Genomic DNA, 18,147 nt, shown 5'->3' with positions numbered 1-18,147 from the left:
CTAATGGTCCACCTACCCTACGCATGACATGGCCTGCTCAACTCCATTTCTTTTTTCTCCTTATGTCAACTAGAATATTGGCAATTCCCGTTTGCTATCTGAAGCGCACCGTTCTCTTCTTGTGTCTTAACGTTTTGCCTAATATCTATCATTATATCGTCATTTGCGTGGTCCTTAACTTCTTCTCGATCTTCTTTGTGATTCCCAAAGGATTCCCAATGAGTAATTGATCTAGGTAACCGTACTCATGCGCGCACACACACACACACACACATACACAAACACACACACACACACACACACACGCACACACACACACGCACACACACACACAAACACACGCACATGCATGCACCCACACTCATATATATGTTCACAGACTTCCTGTGAAACATATGAGTATTAGAAAAAGAAAATTTTGAAATTCACGTAACCATGAACCATTATTTTGTCAGTGCCCCGCTCTAAACATAAAGAAAACGGCCAGACCAAGTGCCTACTAAGGAATTAAGGCAATTTCGAAACCCTGAAGCAGTCAAGAGAATTGTGGCGGCTGTGAAACCAGGTAGCGATATACCAAAGTTGAGTCATAATAAGGTCCTCCTAGAAAACGATGGAAAGTTTACATGCAGCAATATCAATGCCTGCAAACTCAATGGTGCACATTAAGCGGTTCACACAGAATTAAAGCGGTAAACGCAAATATTACTACTGCAGATATAACCTATAGCAAAAGAGAGTTTAATGACTATGGACCCATACGCTTTTCCTATTTTCGCATTTTCAACCCGTAGTTGTTCAGGCAGCAGCGTGCACCGACATGCCTAAATATGAGAGAGAGAGAGAGAGAGAGAAAAAACATTTATTAGAACCATCGAGGTGGTTGCTCTTGAGGTCGAGTGGGTGGTGTCCTCATTCCAGGACTCCACTGGCCATGGCTGCTCGACGTACTTGCTGGACGAGAGCTTCTTGTCCCGCCAGGGTATCGCCGGTCAGCTGTACCTCCCACCGCTAAATATGAAGTTGTTCAAGAAATTGAGCTGCACAGCACGAAAGTAGGACCGGGCGTGCACGTTATCAGCTATTAGGGTGCTAAATTATTAATTAATGCTCACATTCAAAAAACAGCCTCAGGCTGTCTCAGCATGCCGCTTTTTTTATATGACCTGCATTTTATTTTCGCCATCTCTGCGCATGGAAACTGTGTCAGTGATGGCCATATGTAAGTTCGAGAAACATGAGGCTTCCTGCGAGTAAATCCAACCATTTTTCCACCTCGTGACATTTTCCTGTTCTATTGAATGATAATTGTTGCTAGCTCCAGTATAACCTAACAGCACGGGAAATCATGCCTATTGCTTGTTGAAATCTGTCGGACTATATTGACCATGATGGTTTCGTAGTTGGCCCAGAAAGAAATGTTTTAGCTGAAAAGCCATCTCACATGACTTCCTACAGGTAGAGCACCTTTATTCAACAGTCATCCATCATGGCACCGTTTCCTAACATGGCTTCGTCTTAAATGTAAATACAAACATTTTCATCATATCGTTCTTGCCTGGGATAATTGGTAATTTTGCATCTGTTTTTCCACTCTATATGCCACCATAATTAATAATTATTAAATTCGCAGTTGGCTTCTACCCGCGAATAACTGTTAGTTCTACTATTTGCTACTTCAATCGTGCACTCACTCGCAAACTCTGGCGGCCAGTTCGTAATATTTGCGAGAAAATATTTATGCAACGCATTATTTGGTAGCTGTCTTAGTGCTACGAGAGACAGTTTGTACAGGGAATACCATGTTCCCATCATAAGAAATCTAAGGAGGAAATCAAACTACGTACATTAATTTCTGTTCTATGAAAATTATGGCAATGTATTTTTAATATACAATTTCCGGAAGAATCATAGAAAATAAGTTAAATAAAGTGCTCAGACTAATACAGATGAAAGTTACAAATAAATTTTGGAACAAACATATCGCACAATATTTTTCAGCGCACGACTAACTACCTCACATTTTTTTTAAATCCTACTACTTTAATTCACCTTACTGTGAATACACAAATCTCATATTTTTCTTACTGCTTGCGTGTGGCATTCCTTTCCTAACTTGGACGGCTATATCCTGAATGCCTAACCGGTGCCTATGAAATGTCCTCTCTTTCATCTGTACTTTCCTGGGCTGCATTAAGAATCACGGATAACGCTTCCAAGCATTGGATCCAGCCCTTTCCCATAAGCGCATGGCCGAATGAAAGTGAGATCCATTGTGAATGCCGCAGTGACCCATAACCTAATGAAAACAACATGCTCAACTTTTTTTTTAGCAATTCAAAACGGTGTCCCATAGCATGCGCTTTGTTTTCATCTCAGCAGCGTTCACATATATTGGCCGTTTCACAAACGCGACAACCTGTACGTGACCTGAATGCCGAGAAACGGCAATAAAGGATCGGAAAAGGAGGGAGCGCCTACTCGAGTACACGAGGGGAAAGTTGCACTAAGGCCCTCTTCGAATCGTTTCCGCGATGCCAGGGCTGGGAAGTTGGACACACTTGGACGCCCAGCCGAGGACGCTACAGGATCGGCCTCCGTGATGGCCGTAGTAGTATGGCGAAACATTCAGATCACGCTCGATGAAACTAACATATTCGGGTGCAGGATGCAGGTTAAAATAGAACGAAAAAGGGCGTCTCTGCACATAAGAAAACCTTCAGTATACACGGCCTCTACAAAAGAGGATGCCAGCTGAAAACGAAACATATCCAGTGGTGTTGACCTGTTTTCTGACGGCGCGAGGCAGGGAGCACGTAAACAAACAGAAGTACAAGAAATAAGTGCGAACGCTAGTAAAAAGGGGCACCTCGGCGACCTACTATGGCCAGTGCGAACTGACAGAGAGAAAATAAGACATCCAGCGAATCGTAGGGCACTCGCTACGAAGGAAATTAATACGTGTTCTTCAATATAAAGGCCTCGCAGTTTAATAAAAACTTGGCTGGTCAGGGACTCGATTCCGGGACCACCGCCTTTCCAGGTCAGCCCTCTGCCATCTCAGCTAACGGGGCGACTAGCATTCATCGCTGGAACCAAGCATTGTCTCCTTGGAGACCACCCAGGAAAGAAAATTAACCTTTAAGCTTGCGGGCGTGCGCACCGGTGGGTAAAAATGCACTGCTTCTCATTTTAAGCTTTGAATTTATTTTCGTGCGAGGTGAATAAAGCTGATTCCTGTAGTCATCCCTTAGATGTGTCAAGTAGCAATACTTATATGGTTATTGTTGTTTAAGGGCAATTGAAACGAGGCTCTTGTTATTTTGACACTTTGCTAAAGTTCCTAGCATGGACTACAGCGTAAATAATAGTTGTGACTATTCTTGCATAAATGAATCACCGTGCTAAGTTCTGTGCATAGAAGTGGAAAATGCACCTCCGATGATATACTTAGATCATAAGCATTTGAGACGTAATAAGTGATTGTGTTTATCACTATTGTCCGAAAAAGGATTGTCTTCTAATCCAGGCTTCACTGAGCACAGCACACCCAAGGCCACCATTGAAAGAAATACACACGCAAAATAGTGTTGTGTGGGTGATTTACTGTCCTGGAGCAATGTGCGTGCTGTTCTTAGTCAGACATGAATCCCAAACTTACTTACACTTGTACCATAGTAATCGAGACTCCGCTTTATTTCAACTCCAACCTCCAAGAGGCTGCATGTATTTGTGCGTCCCCTTGGACGTACAAGCGAACATTGAATGTGCGACCGGTGAAGTAACAACAAGGGCCAGAATCCTTACAATGTATATTATTGATCCCCTCACCGAGAACCGCTGTTTCATTATTTATTGGACTAACGTTTGTTGCTCAATTTTTGTTTGGATGCTTGTCATGGGTTGATCAATTCTCTTTTCGGAAAGACGGATAAGAGAGGAAATACTGATCTGCACGTTGCCCACACAACGTCACCATAATCATAACAGGTCCCACTGAACTGCGTGGCCCACCATGAAATGCTCGCAAGTTTGCAAGATTGAGGGGTGGGAACCCCGTGCAGGAAAGAAGCAGTCTACAGCTCTACATTATGCCGAGAAGGATTGCTAAAACTTGACATTCAAGCTTCTTTGCATTTAAAACCATTTTATGATAAACGAAGAAGTAACATGCTGAGTCATAAGTTGTTTCCTTTCTAGTCATTACAACCATGACGACTAGAACAGAAACAAGGTAGCAAGCTCCTACTTGCTAATGCGCGAATTCCGTCATCTGCTGTTTGCAAATCAGCTTGATGGGCAGTACAGTCAAGTATCACATGCTCCCTCACAACGATAATTTGTTGCTTCAAAATGCAAAGAATTTTAAAACGATCAAAAGTGCTCGATGCCATTTTGAGGAATCGACACTTTATGGTGACTGCATCTCTTGTAGTCAGTTTTACATGGTTCATGCACAATTAGCATGAAATCAATAACTAGGCTGGCTAGCCATGGAAAGTAAGATGGAAAATGCTAGAAAAGGAGAAAACTCTCGATATTGGCCTACCCCAGAATTCAAACACATCAGAAATCACTAAACGCGATTTTTCTTTCCCTTCAAACAGCACATCACAAACCTGAGCACAGCGTGTTCTCAAAAAGCTTTTCAGGTATACTCAGAGCATAGTAAGTTCGGCCTAACATTCAGGAGGTCGGCAGTGTATGAGCAAAAGAAAGCCTCAGCGTGGGAACTTGTCATGCTTACGGCCCTGAAAAATATGCTTGCTTCGTAAAACTATGGCACCAGGCTTAGGCTTCACTTGCTCAAGTCTTTTACTCAGTTGAAGGGTTCATCTAGCAATCTGTTCTCCTTGTTTGAATACATAAACCGATATGTTTTTTTCAACATGAAACCATAAATTGCTTTTTCCAATGACATGCAAGCATTCATTGGTCTTACTATGTTTATTTACTGTCCTTGTTTATTCACACAATCTTTGGAGAAGTCCTCTTAAGTAATGTCTCCATTAGAATCCTCGCTTTCCTATGAGTACTCCTTCTGTGTCAAAAACTTTACTGCCGCACGTGAACGCTAAATGTGCAGTAGCAATACCGAGAGTAGACAACATGAGCTGGAAAATTTAGCGTAAAGTTTTTTTCTTGCACTACATGCCTGAAACAATGGGGCATTGCAGTTCGAGCTTATCTTGCTGACACTACATCTTTGCCGAGCACGCTTTAAGTTTTCTTTACTCTAGCTTATATCCATGATCACAGACAATATACGTATAGTGTGAAATACGGCAAGCAGCACCGTACACAAATAGAGTAACACGGTACCACAGCATAAATATCTTTCTCTGAAGCTTCGTTCTCCGTGTTTTGAGCGGCATGCCGAAAGCGATGAGAAAAATTCGCTAGATTTCACCTGTCAGTTTTATCAAAGAGGTGGCCATCCAGGTTTCTGAATGCTGCAAACACAGGCACTGGCAGCCTTAAGTCCACCTGACCGATACGAAAGATCACCATTGACGACAAACAATGTAGGCTTACATGTTTGAAGTGTTTTTGTGCCAGCTGATGCCTCTCGTTCACCTGGCTAGCTAATAAAGATATCCTTAGTCATGTTAGAGTACTGTACATATGAACACTGCCCCGACAACGTTAACAAAATGCCCTAAACCAGCGATCGAACAGCGCTACCAGCCTTACTAGCCGCTATCGCATCGATAATATTGCTCACTACACCACATTAGTTTTGATTTTTACAGCGCCATCTCCCAGCCGCATGCTTTAGTTTACGACGCCACCGCTACTCCTACTTCCGTTCCACTGTCGAGGGTACGGTTTCCCTTCTCGAAGTATTAAAAGTGTTCTTGTGTCAAAGCTATAAGACCTGCGGTATTTGGTTGTCAATCCTCGGACGATGGAACATCGTAGGAGTTATTATTGTTTCTTGCAGCGCGTTTCTTCAAGCTTTTTTAGAGCGCAGCTCTTAGGCACCCGTTCCTGCAGCAAGCCTCGGCGTTCACGGCGTAACCGAGCCAACGAGTACAACGAAATGGGAGAGGGAATGCCACGCGCAGCGGGAGATGACAAAAGCGCCGAGAGAGAAGAGGCGCGACGAGGAAAGTGGAGACGAGGGTGCAGCAAAACCATGAGGCAGAAAGCGCAGGAGGGTATGGCGAAACAGTGAGAAGGAAAGCCTAGGGCGGCGATGGTGGCTACAAGATGGCGCCAGAGTAGGGCGCGTCGTCTGGGATGTTCGTCGGCGGCACCTCTTTGAATCATGCCCTCGCGTCACCCCCGCGCTGGCTCTCATGAACTCCCGATTAGCGAGGCAGTGGCGTCACACTTCGCTCTGTTTGCAACGTGCTGCACGAGACCGATGGTCCATGCCAGGCAACATATCGCGAAATAAAAACACGCATTGAGCTGGGCTCACATTTCGCGTTAGGGAGTATCGTAAACGTGGGTGAATTGTTTTTTTTTTCCTTGAGCAGCTAACCTAACTGGGAGGTGCGGGTAGAGCGCATCAATAAATACGAAACATCACGGGGGCGCCGATGGCGAAAATTCGCCTGGATCTTTCAATAATTGCTATCGCAATGAAAGCTCACCGAAAGACGAGTCTTCTATTTACTCCCATTGATAGAAGTTCACGCATACGTGCAATAAAACACAATATCATGTGCACGCACATGAACTCACGATTGTTACATCATTCTAGTTGTACTAAGAGCAAACACAATATGTATACAGACTGTAAAATTTGAGAAATCAAAGTAAAATAATCAGGTTGCTGTCCGCAAGAAAATTTCTTAGGGCTATCACAGCAGATGTCTGTTTCCCCGAGGATGAGTTTGGACTAGGCTCTATACGTATTTCGTTTGAAGCGAAGGCGAAGCGAATTGTAATTACTACCGAATAATTTTTAAGTGAACAATTCAAATAGTTATGGGATTTCTGCAAGGTCCAGATGTTGGCAAACCTAGGAAACGTCGTTTCTTCGCATACAAGACAAAAGGAGACAGATTCATCTCTGGAGTCAATTTATTTTCTAAGGACCGTTATTGAGGTATTGTTATGCAAAAATGTAAATTGAATGTTTCTTATATCAGCAGATGTACAGAAAATTTGTTTGCAGCCTCATGCTAACTGTGGAGCTTTAGTGTCCTCAAAATTTTGTTGATGGAGGCCCCGACAGCGTTTCGCGTTCGCCTGTCGAGCGTCGTCGCGATGCTGTGAAGTATAACCTTGACTGGGGGACGCCGGCAGTTTATGCTTCGATGCACAAGTTCACCTTGATGCTTTCCGTATAGAAGCGAGCTTAAGAAGTTCGTCTTACAAGCGCGCAGCTGAAGCATTTTTCACACTCTGGCAGTAAAATTGGCGTGCCACTTATACGCGAATTTTTATTTTAGGTGTAGCTTCATGGCAACGCAAATTTTCACCTGGAGTGCGGTTCCACGGCAGTGCAGGCCACGCTGCCGTGGAACTGCCTTTGGGGCAAAGTTTCCGGCTTGGACTATTCGATAAGGTGGAAGGCTCGTGCGTCTGCGAGCGGAGATATTTATTGCGATCGCAATTACATGGACACTCCAGGCACATTACCGCCGTCGTGATTGGCGTCACCGTGATTCTCAGTATAAAATCGAAGTGCAGTTAACATCGTCGCCGCGCGTCCTATGAGGTATGTGCGACTAAAAGCGCGCGATTGGGAGCCGACAGTACGCGGTGGCTTAATCTCGCCTGTAGAGTTGGTAATATCGATGAATTCTTAATAGATTGATTATTATATATCCCACCAAATGAGCGATCTTCATCGATGTCGACCTTTCATTTAGTTGACTTAATCGATTAGACCTGTTTGGTTATTCGTTTTCGAGAGTTTGACAGGAGTGGCGCGAAAATTTTGAAATGACACTGGAACGACGACAAGCGAGCATTGACTGTGTGGCTGTGGTAGAACGCCTGTCAACTGTTTTCACCGATTCCGAGCGATGCCGAGCCCAGCATTTCCCCTCTACCCCACCCCCAACCACCACCTAACCCCCCTTCACCGCACACGCCACTACGCCGCCCTCAGCCGGAGACTTGAAATGCCCTAGCATCTGAAGGCACGCTATGGCAACCCACTCGTTGATCGCCGCGTCACTTACAGCCCACTAAAAACATGGCACAGCGTTCGCGCCGGTTTAGGGCATGTATTCGACGTAGCCATGGAGCGCATGTCGACTCCACCAAATCGATAGCGACCGATCATGTAATATTCTCGCATGCTTTCTGTGTGGTCATTCAAAGAAAGTGTCAGCTTCACCCCCAAACGCCCCAGCCAATTTACATTCCTTCGCTCTGTAGAAAAGATCATGCGGTTTAGAATCCCGAATCATTAATTTTCTTTCCCCTATGCATTTTGCAATTTCTCGCACATATCAGTTCGACTTCACCTTTCACTTTCGCCATTTTTTTTCTTATTTCTTGTTTAACTGTAGTGTACAGGGATTCACTAGTGCCATGCATCCTATTTATTTCTGCCCTAAGTGTCATTCTACATCATACATTGTTTATTATTTGAAAAGCCACTAGTGCGAAATATATTTTGTCTTTAACAAGTTACATATTATCTTTTACGAAACGTCTCTACACTTGTGTTCCAAATTTGGTTCTACCTCTCAAACAATATTATAGGGTCCTACAAAAGTACATAACTGTGCTTCAACCGTCTCAAGGGGCCCGAGGAAAATTTCGATTAATCAACTAATCGATGAAAATACGTTGCATCGAAAGCGAATAATTGCATAAAGGCTAAAATGATGAACAAATAATTGTTGATATCAGAAAAAATGTATGGATCATTTCTACTTCCACACTCAAGGGAGGAAAGCGGGGAGGTAGCGCGCTGTCCTCCATCGCGCTCAAGGTACCGGGTAGGCGAAGGGGGGGGGGGGGGGGGAGGAGGCGAAGGAGCATAACATTCTACTCCGGTGCTCACTGCGCATGGCATGGCCGCGCGAGTCCTATCTTCAAAGCGTTCTGCAATGCTGGCAGGGTGCCTGCATGTTGTTAGCTTCGTGTGCGCTGTGTTCTCGCCACTCGATTCGCGTTGAAGAGCGAGGGAGCACGAAGGTCAATTCGCCCGCTGCTGCTGCCGCGCTTCCTCACTCCAGCGTTTTGGCAGCCAGTCAGCGTGGTCATCGAGAGAGATGTGTTCATGTTTGCTCGTGTGCGCGTGATACAACGCTTGTTAACCTAATAAGCGAATCTTTACAAGTTTACATGGCCAATGAACCTTCTATCCTTACTTTGTATAGCTGTCTGCTAATTTTCTATCGCAATCGATGCTTTGCTTTTCGAGCGACACTGCGACTTTTCTTTTACGAACATACTGCCATAGTATGATGAAGTTATTTCTACGAGTAAACGCACGGAATTTCTTTTTATTATTGGCTTCTTGTTCTTCGGAAACGTACGTATAATTGTTCCTTTTGAAGACTTCAACAGCTTCAAATACCAGAATTCAAGCCAAAGAGAATATCGAATAGAATATTATTAGATCGAAATTTGAAATTATTTAATATTCGCAGAAGCCTACTATGGACAAAGTATGTTGGCTAGAAAAAAAAGCACTTATCTCCAAACGACTTTACTTATCGCTCAAGTGCAATATCTAACTATTGTATTGCTGAGATACGGGGACCGCACCTCCACCAATTGTAAATGGGTGTGCGGAACAGTTTTACAGGTAGCATAGGTAGCGTAAAGCTTAAACTAGCAGTCAGGCGACGCCGAGCAGGAACAGCGGGAAACGCGAGAGGCTTGCATTCGTCCCAAGCGCTGGCGATACGGATGGCTTAGCCATGGAAAAGACGATTTGTCTGGCCTTGTCCGTGCGCTCTTCTGCTTCATTGTGGACTGTTCGCAACAAAATCGATCCATCCCTCATTACCTCTTTCGGCCTAGTTGTACGTACGCACTCTCCCCTAAGGGCACGTGCTCTGGCGGAACTGGCCGCCTGGCGCATTTGTTGTCGAACGGCAACTGACTCTTTGAGACGTAGGTTTACTCGCGCGAAGGCTTTGTCGCGTGTGAAGGTTTACATGCCGTGGTAGGTGGTAGCGCTGTGTCGCGTTTCTCCACCGCTTGCCCTGACACTTGCGCGCTGAGTTTGTCGGCGAAGTGCAGACCAAAACTATTGTGGAGATGTGCAGAAATGAGCTCTTCCTCCATGGGTAGTACGCATTTCAGTGTCATACACTTCCAAACACATTTGTGGCTGCATTGGTGGTCCACCTTGCACTCTGCAGCCACAGAGCCGGTGGTAACCTAGTTCAGGAATTAAGTATTCCTAATGTTTCATTCCCATGAGATATCTAATGTAGGGTCGTCGATGTTCCTGGTTTCCCAGCTATATACCCAGCACTGGCTGCTGGGTTCGCACGTCTGAACATCGAATAAGCACAATTCTAGCCGGCGTTCGTCGAAATATGTTACAGCATATATGCGAAATGTCGGTAGGATACAAGTTCCATTGGACATTCGGAAGGCCTATGAATGCCCAATAATTATGAATAGCATGTGCAGACCTCTGTATTTTCTCCTTTAGGGGCCGAACCACATTTAAATAGATCCAATAAAGTTTTATCCATCAATCCATTTCAAAGAAAAGATGTGGCCGGCATGTGCCCAAAATGACGTTATAATATTTCGTCACATGAACACTCGCTCTTTTTTTGTGCTTCCAGACAAATGGGTTGCGTACTTTCGTCTTCCTCTACTTGCTATGCCCGCTTAAGTATGTAGTTTCTCAAAGGTGTGTTTATACTGCAGCATTCTATTTTTCATCACTAAGTTTATTACCGTTAACAATTTGATGCCCATTTTCTACATAGAACACTGCAATGCGAAAGGCTAAAGGCTACAGTAGTCAGCGTTTTATTATTAATAGCAATTGCGGTTGACACTGGTTTGCGAAGTCTCAAATCTGAAGGCTTCACTGCATGATGTGTGGATCCGAGGTGCGCGATCAGATGGCGTTTTAGCACCGAGAGCAAGTTATAGCGTATTAGAATAAGCTCCAACGACGATAATGAGGCCAGGTTACAGCTATTTCACTTACGTTTTCTCTTAATGCACCTTTAAAGCTATACTTCCCAACCTTAGAAGTATTTTCAGTTCACTCTGTACCAACCAGTCGAATGCGCCGTTTGCTTTTGTGCTGCTTTGTGTCAGCTTTTTTCAGGCATCTTGACTGTCCTACGTCAAGCTAATCAAAAGCAAGCAAAAAAAGGAGGAAGACCAATATCTTCGAAGCAACAACCACCATTCGCTCATTACATGCTAGGCGAGTCTACAATTCCACGCCGTAGTAAGCGAATGGTCTTCAACGAGCCGTGAAGCACCGACACCGTTCTAGGTAAAGTTGATCAACGTAAAGCCGAAGCGAAGATTCACGTGCAAGGTAACTTGTGTAAGCGGCACCACGTGCAACAGAGACGTGCGCTTATTATCGCATGTTTTTTCCAGTCACAATTTATCTGAATGACGCTTAGTTTATTCTTTCTTTTTATTTTTCATCGGTGCCTGTTGTGAACACAGCCGCAACAATTTAAAAGAACGCCAGTGCGAAAAAGAAGGAGATTTCTTATGACACTCCCGGTATTTCGTTATGTGCGGCCGTCTTTACAAAGCCAAATCGCCAAGAATGGCGCTGGCAGATGATAGTAAATGATTGCACGATGTGACACTCGAACATATTCGCGTCTGTTGTGATTTCTCCCCTTTGAGACTCGTGCACCACATTTTACTTGGCCCACGTGACACCAGCACGTCTCTCGCACTAGGGTCGTCGCGAAAGCGGTCTTTACACCCGAGAGAAATGCTTGTTAAGATCGGGAGTTGCTTTTCATGGTTAAAATAAAACGAGTCCTGGCTTGACTCTCGTGGCAAGTTTTACCAACGGTAACTTCTGGGACGAACTGGAAACGCCCTTGAATACTGTTAAAAACTGGGCTAAGCCTTCAATGGCTACCACTGGTGCTAGAGGGTCCGCTGGTCCCCCCCCCCTCCCCCTTGCCATCATTCTTTTTTTTTTATCTCTCTGTTTTATTACGGGGAACAGCTTTAAAAGAAAGTGTGGTATAAAGGGTGAATACTGAAGAAAGTCACGTCATTCTGTTCGCACTTTTTTGTAAACGTGTAAACTAGCTTTCAAATAAAAGCTTCTTAATACGTTGACAAAAACAAGTGCTTCTTCTTTAAAAAAATGTAAGTATGATACATATTATAACCATTATTATGCTACTGCCAAGTACAATCAGGCCAAGAGAAAGCCTGGGAGATCTTGCTTCGTGGTCTCTGAAACAAGTGCCTACCTGAATGCCCACTCGATGACTTCTTATTAAGGAGTCCAGGACCTTCGCCGATACGAATATATTGTTTTCCAACTGAGAGAAAGAAACGCGGCCATGCAAAAGAAAGAAAGCAAAATAAGCATCACTTCTTGCAAATAAAAATTATGAGCTCCTTTGAAAAATCAACAAAATGGCCGTGCAAGTATCAACGAAAGCAAAATATAAGAACTCCTCAGAGTGTTTCGTCTTCTTCTTCTTTTTCTTCAGGGCACATTCAAGCATGCAACGTACCAAAAATGCATAGACATCAGAAATACGGCATATGTTTTTAAGCAAGAGCTCTTCGTGAAACTAGTTTTTGCAAAATATTACGTCAGGTGCGGAAAATTTTCAGGTAGGCATTGAATTTAAACAGTATCTTGCAAGGAGGGTTGTATTCAAAAATCCGACTCCCACAGCCGTAACGGACGCCCGACAACAAGGCCATCTGCAGTAGGACTAGGGGCGCCCTGATACCACACCTAGAAATCTCTATATAGTCCTCTTCTGAAAGGAGGCCTTCAAAATTGAGTATCCCCTCTAATCATTACGAAACCTACTGGGTTTCCACTGGTACCATGATCACAACCTAGTAACCCCCCCCCCCCCCCCCCCGCTTTACGAGACGGATGCTATACAACTATGGCAACACCGCGGCAAGTCAAAGTTTGCAACTGAGCTTCCTTTCTTTTTTTTTTCTCTTTGGTATTTGCATATATCTTTTCAAGCCGAATAGTTATAACCACAATTATTGTGATTACGCCATTGGCCCTTCGTTCCAACGTCAGATATGAACGGCACGCACATTCTACCGAACTCTATTTTGTAGTTTAGAGTCCCTTCCAAAGATGTCTGACATGTACTGCTCCGTCATATCTTATTCTCACGTGCGAAAATTCGCTTCCTTGACATGCTTTGTTTGCACGTGTCACGTGTGCCATGCGCCCGTGGCGATCAAGCACGATTATGGGCTCATTCAGTATTCCGACTTTCAAAGGATGGCTGCTGCCGTATAGGACCGGGCGTACCGAAGTATAAACGCTTAAGAACTGAGTAGGTCCCAAATTTGCTTCTTGTCAGCATGACAGTGCGCTCCTAATCAGTGCGCAAACAGAGATTCCTGCAAATCCGTATGCCAGAACCAGGCTCCCGTCGAAGGACGGAGCTCCTGAAACTGTTTTCTTTTTTTTTTGTTCTCTCGGCGCTCGAGGAAGTATATTTACCGGCTTTAAACACAAATTCACTGTTTCATGTTGACAAACTTTGAACATCTATCCCAGAACTCTATGGCGAGAATACGAAATAGAGAGCAAGAAACAGAAACCTTTCAGTGAACTTCAGAAGGGAGGCCGGCTTTCCAGGAAGCCGTCAGTGAGCTTTTGTCTTATTTCTAACGCTGTTCACAATACACTCTCCAGACCTGAGCAACCATCGTCAAGGTTCGGGCCGTTAAGTAAAGCGTGCATTTAGAAATCTTTATAGGGCTTTTGTGCGGATTCCTTTCTTTACGGATACCTAGTCTATCTGCCAGATTATTTCTTTGGAGGTTGTGCGAGTTCCTATTCACCAGTAAATAGGCCTGCATTTGCTGAGGCGTCTGTGAGGCGCAAAATAAATGTTATGCGACATGTTGCCCGTGAAAAATATTCCGCATAAAACGGTGGGCTAACCGCTCGTGCGTGATCAGACCTCAGTAGGCGCCCTACCCTTGCGTAAACACAATGACTCCCGGAGACTCCACGCCTGCAATGCGAATGTCTTCTATGTGGCCGCAGCTTTTGAGTATCATGGTGGCCTCGTACACGCTAGTTTTCATATTTATTTATTGTTAGTACTGGCAGTTCTATGCTCAAACTAATGCATACTGTCATCACTACGTCTCTGAAGATATTTCAGTTATTGAATTGAAGTCACTGCGAAGAAAATTAAAAGGTGCTCTTTGGTGAAAATTCTTCACACCACTTGCCGATCGATGGGCCTTCGGTTCGAATGAATTTAGTTTGCTTTGTAGTTTTTAACCTGTGCCGCTCTCCATATATTGTGTCAGTAGTTTGTGAACTACATAAGGTGAAAAAAATTTTAGCGCTGCATTTATGATCAAGCCGGGGCTAATACGGTGGTCTCACCATTGAACACTGCCACTAAGTGCCCCAAAATGTAGGTATTCATTGCTAAATGCACTAAATTATTGCGCAACAGCAAGGGTTTGCTTGACAGCGGCATTTCTGCATGTCAGTGATTCAAATACAGCATTCTGTCACCAGCAGCCATACCGTAACTTGGAATTCCTTTTATTTGCTGCAAATGTCAGGCCTCTTTAGAAATCACTGTCTGCAAGCTAGTAACTACCCAGCACAGAAAAATCGCTCCTCCACCACGTAGCTCAAACGTGCATAGAGGTCATTGTGGTCACGTACTCCAGCTCTATAATAATTACTGTGCGCGCCATCATTGTCCTCCGTGTCTCTGCCTCTTTGTACATCGGCACGGTAGCGCGGCGACAGTCCCCCAACTGTCCACGTGCCCGACGCGTGCTCGCTTTCTCTACCAGCCTTTTGACCATTCGCTGCCCCTGACCAAGCGGCGTGCCATCTCATGGCCTAACCGCGCCGTAAAACTGCAACGATACCGCGGTGGTTACCAGGCCTTAACGACTCTCCCACGCCGAGTCGTAAACTAAAATGGCTGATTCTTGCTAAGGCCGTTGTGCTAGCTCCTTTGCACTCGACACTGTACTTGATCGGTAGTTTCTTTCTTCGTCCCTCAGGATGAGTGCACTTAGCCGATCAAAGAAGAAAAGCAGCGCGAGTAAGCAGGAACAAGAGGAGGCGACCTCGTTGGTCGTAAAACTACGCTAATGACACGACGTTGCTTGTGGGTACTACACTGCGGGAGGCTAAATTACTTTGCTCGACTTGAGCAAGGAATTTCAGGAACACTACGACGCTGCAAACACGGAAAGAATGAGGCGTCAAGTGCTTTTCAGTGACGCTGGCATTAAACACATTAGCTAGAGCAGTAAGAAGGAAAGAGACGCGTTATAGCGCGTTCTATGGAAAAGTGGACCAGCCAAACCTAATTTTCATTCACAGCTTCACAGGAATCAGCGTGAGAGATATGTAACTGCAGAAGCCATTCTTGCAATCCAACAAGAATAAAAAAAAATATTGTAGCATTTGACGTCGCGAAACTTAGCGCTGGATTCTCAACGAAGCCGTATAGAGGCGGGCTCAGGATTATTGTCGACCCCCGGGGTTTTTTCAATGTGCAACCACGTGGTTTACAAGCATTTTTCATGCCGCTTTCATTGGAATGCGTACAGCGCATTCGGGAATCGAGAGCGGGACTTCGCCCTCTACAATGCGACGAGACAGCCACTGGATCACCACAGCGAATATTTCATAAATACAAACTAACTTTATTGGAGTATTCATTCTTTCTTTCTTATTAATATTGCTAACTTCCCTGAAGGTTGATCTCTGGAAATTGAGCGCGACAGTTAGCGTGCGCTCATCTGCAGCTGTAAAAAAATACTTTTTTTGTATTCGGTGTGTAGCAACCGGTATCGAAGTCCAGCGGTTGCTTTTGACAGGCTTTATTACCCGCTGATTCAATGTGGGCTTCGCCGAGCTCTAACGCATGAAGCATACGAAATGGTCATTCAGTGAAACAACCTAGGGCCCTATAACGTAAAACTATTCCAATATGTTTCTATTCCAATCTCCCGACGTCAAATTTATGTAACCACCAACGCAAGCACGAGGCGGTCACCCGCAGGGTTGTCTGAACAGACCAATCAAACGCTCTCCTCGTTCATAGGAGGGCACTTTTGTTTGCTTGAAAAACGAATAACATTGCCTACACTGAGCGGCTTGTCGTATCTAATTGGCTGACAAGAGGCGAGGAGAACGCTTAAGTGGAGAGGGAGTCGATGGGGCCGAGCCACTGCACTGAAAGTCGATAACCGGATGAAGAGGGTGGTGCCGGCGTCTACGATTGGTCGGCTTTCCCTTACTTAGCTTGCGGTGGCTGGTCGAAAATCACGGCGGCATGCAACGGAAGCTCAAAAATGACGCTAAAACGGGCCATCAGCAAAGAAGAGTTGGCAGAGTGAGGGGTTAAACAGCCGAAAGTGCTCCAAAACGTTACACAGCCACGCAAGAAGCTTTATTATACGCAAATACACCCATGCTCTCCGGCAGGTGCGAGTAGCCAGCGTCTGAGCGATCGGCGGCAGCCATCTTCTATTCCTTTCGGAACGGGGCAGCCTGCGGCTATTCCGAAGAAAATTCAGTTTTGTTCGGCATATTAATGCATCTTTATCACGTACACGTCACTTTGACGCGGTGAGCTTGTGCGGTTTTGTGACGTCGCGTGACAGGCAGGTGAAGTGGGTGCAGCCCGGAAACATTTTACCAATAGCCGAGGGCTGATGGCGAAAAGGGGTCGAATCAGAAATAACTGTTTTTCTTTTTTCTGTCAAATCATGCATAATCAGTGTGTACACATCATATCAGATGGGGATGTATCGCGGTTTTCGTGACGTCGCGTGATAGACAGGTGAAGTGGGGGTGGTCGAAAAAAGTTTTTGGCCAATCGTGGAGGGCTGATAGCAGAATTGGAATAGAAAAGTTTGGAATAGTTTTACGTTATAGCGCCCCTACATTTTGTTCAAAGATATTTAAGAAATAAATACACATTAAAAACAAATATAGACTGGGCCTGTGCCCTAAACTGTGTGTTATTGTTGTTGGCACACCTTTACTTTTAGCTAAAGCAGCAAATATCTGAAAGTTTGCACGCAGATTCATTATCAGAAATCTATATGTGAATGAGCTCAGTGGGTTCTTCAAAGATTAGTCAACGCAGTTTGAGAAGGTTGCGAATACGGTCTCTCAAAACAATCTTTCTAACAAGCGCCTGCTGAAAATGAAGCTTCTTCTGGTGCACGTTTAAACAGTAGGGGTGCGCAAAAATTCAAAACTTTCAAATAACGGATGGAATAGTGTCCCATTCGGTTCGGTATTCGAATCGAATAGCCATTCTTTGTAAATGCGAATATTTTTTATTACTTTTCATATATTTTAAAGTGTCAACTGCGCCAAACTATACATAGCATTCGAAGAAAAGTATGGTAAATTTTTATCAGTGCGGGCGCAGGATAGACATAGAATATGACAACTTGTGTACTAGAGCAGGCTACGTCGCTTAGGAAGCCACATTTTACAGGCTATAGGTCAAGCGATCATTTGCACTCTTTGAAGAGTCATATGCATGCGAAGAGGCTGCTTGTTTAGTTCTAATGCTCTCTTTTTGCTTTTAATAAATAACGCTTCATAACGTAATATGCAATCACACAACCTTGCTAAGTTTAAGAATACTCGGATGTTAGCATTGTTTTATAAGAATTGTGATAAAGCCTGTTTATTCTTCGAAAACTATTCAATAATCCATTCGCTTCGATTAGCTTTTCACACCATTCGATGCTTATTCGAATGACTATTCGCACATCCTGATTAGGTAGTTGAGGGTTTGTTTCGTGGTTTTCTCCAATGTTCGCGCCTATGTGCACTGTGGAAAAATTTCCCCCCAGAAAATGCCGTCCCAGAGATAACATGAGGTCAAGAACAAAAACGCAGTGATTACACTCTCATCTACGGCGGAATCATGATTTCTTTCCCCACTGCGCACCTGCATCGAGTGTTGAAAGAAACGCAGACTTCCTCGGACTCCTTATTAAATGCCGTATGTTTTATTTCTTCTTAATTTGGAC

The 18,147-nt window shown here is 44.4% G+C and overlaps 1 protein-coding gene across 1 annotated transcript in view; it reads right to left on the bottom strand.

Moving 5' to 3' along the window:
• LOC135921136 (soluble guanylate cyclase 88E-like) overlaps positions 1-18,147 on the bottom strand; it is a 131,386-nt gene that overhangs the window by 89,704 nt on the left and 23,535 nt on the right. Inside the window, exon 4 of the mRNA XM_065455458.2 lies at positions 12,357-12,428. Within this exon, the coding sequence (XP_065311530.2) occupies positions 12,357-12,428 (72 nt within the window). The remainder of the gene's footprint in view (positions 1-12,356; positions 12,429-18,147) is intronic.

Source organism: Dermacentor albipictus, chromosome 3, assembly GCF_038994185.2.
Source record: "Dermacentor albipictus isolate Rhodes 1998 colony chromosome 3, USDA_Dalb.pri_finalv2, whole genome shotgun sequence".
Taxonomy (NCBI): domain Eukaryota; kingdom Metazoa; phylum Arthropoda; class Arachnida; order Ixodida; family Ixodidae; genus Dermacentor; species Dermacentor albipictus.
This window is presented reverse-complemented; position numbering and strand designations above follow the sequence as displayed.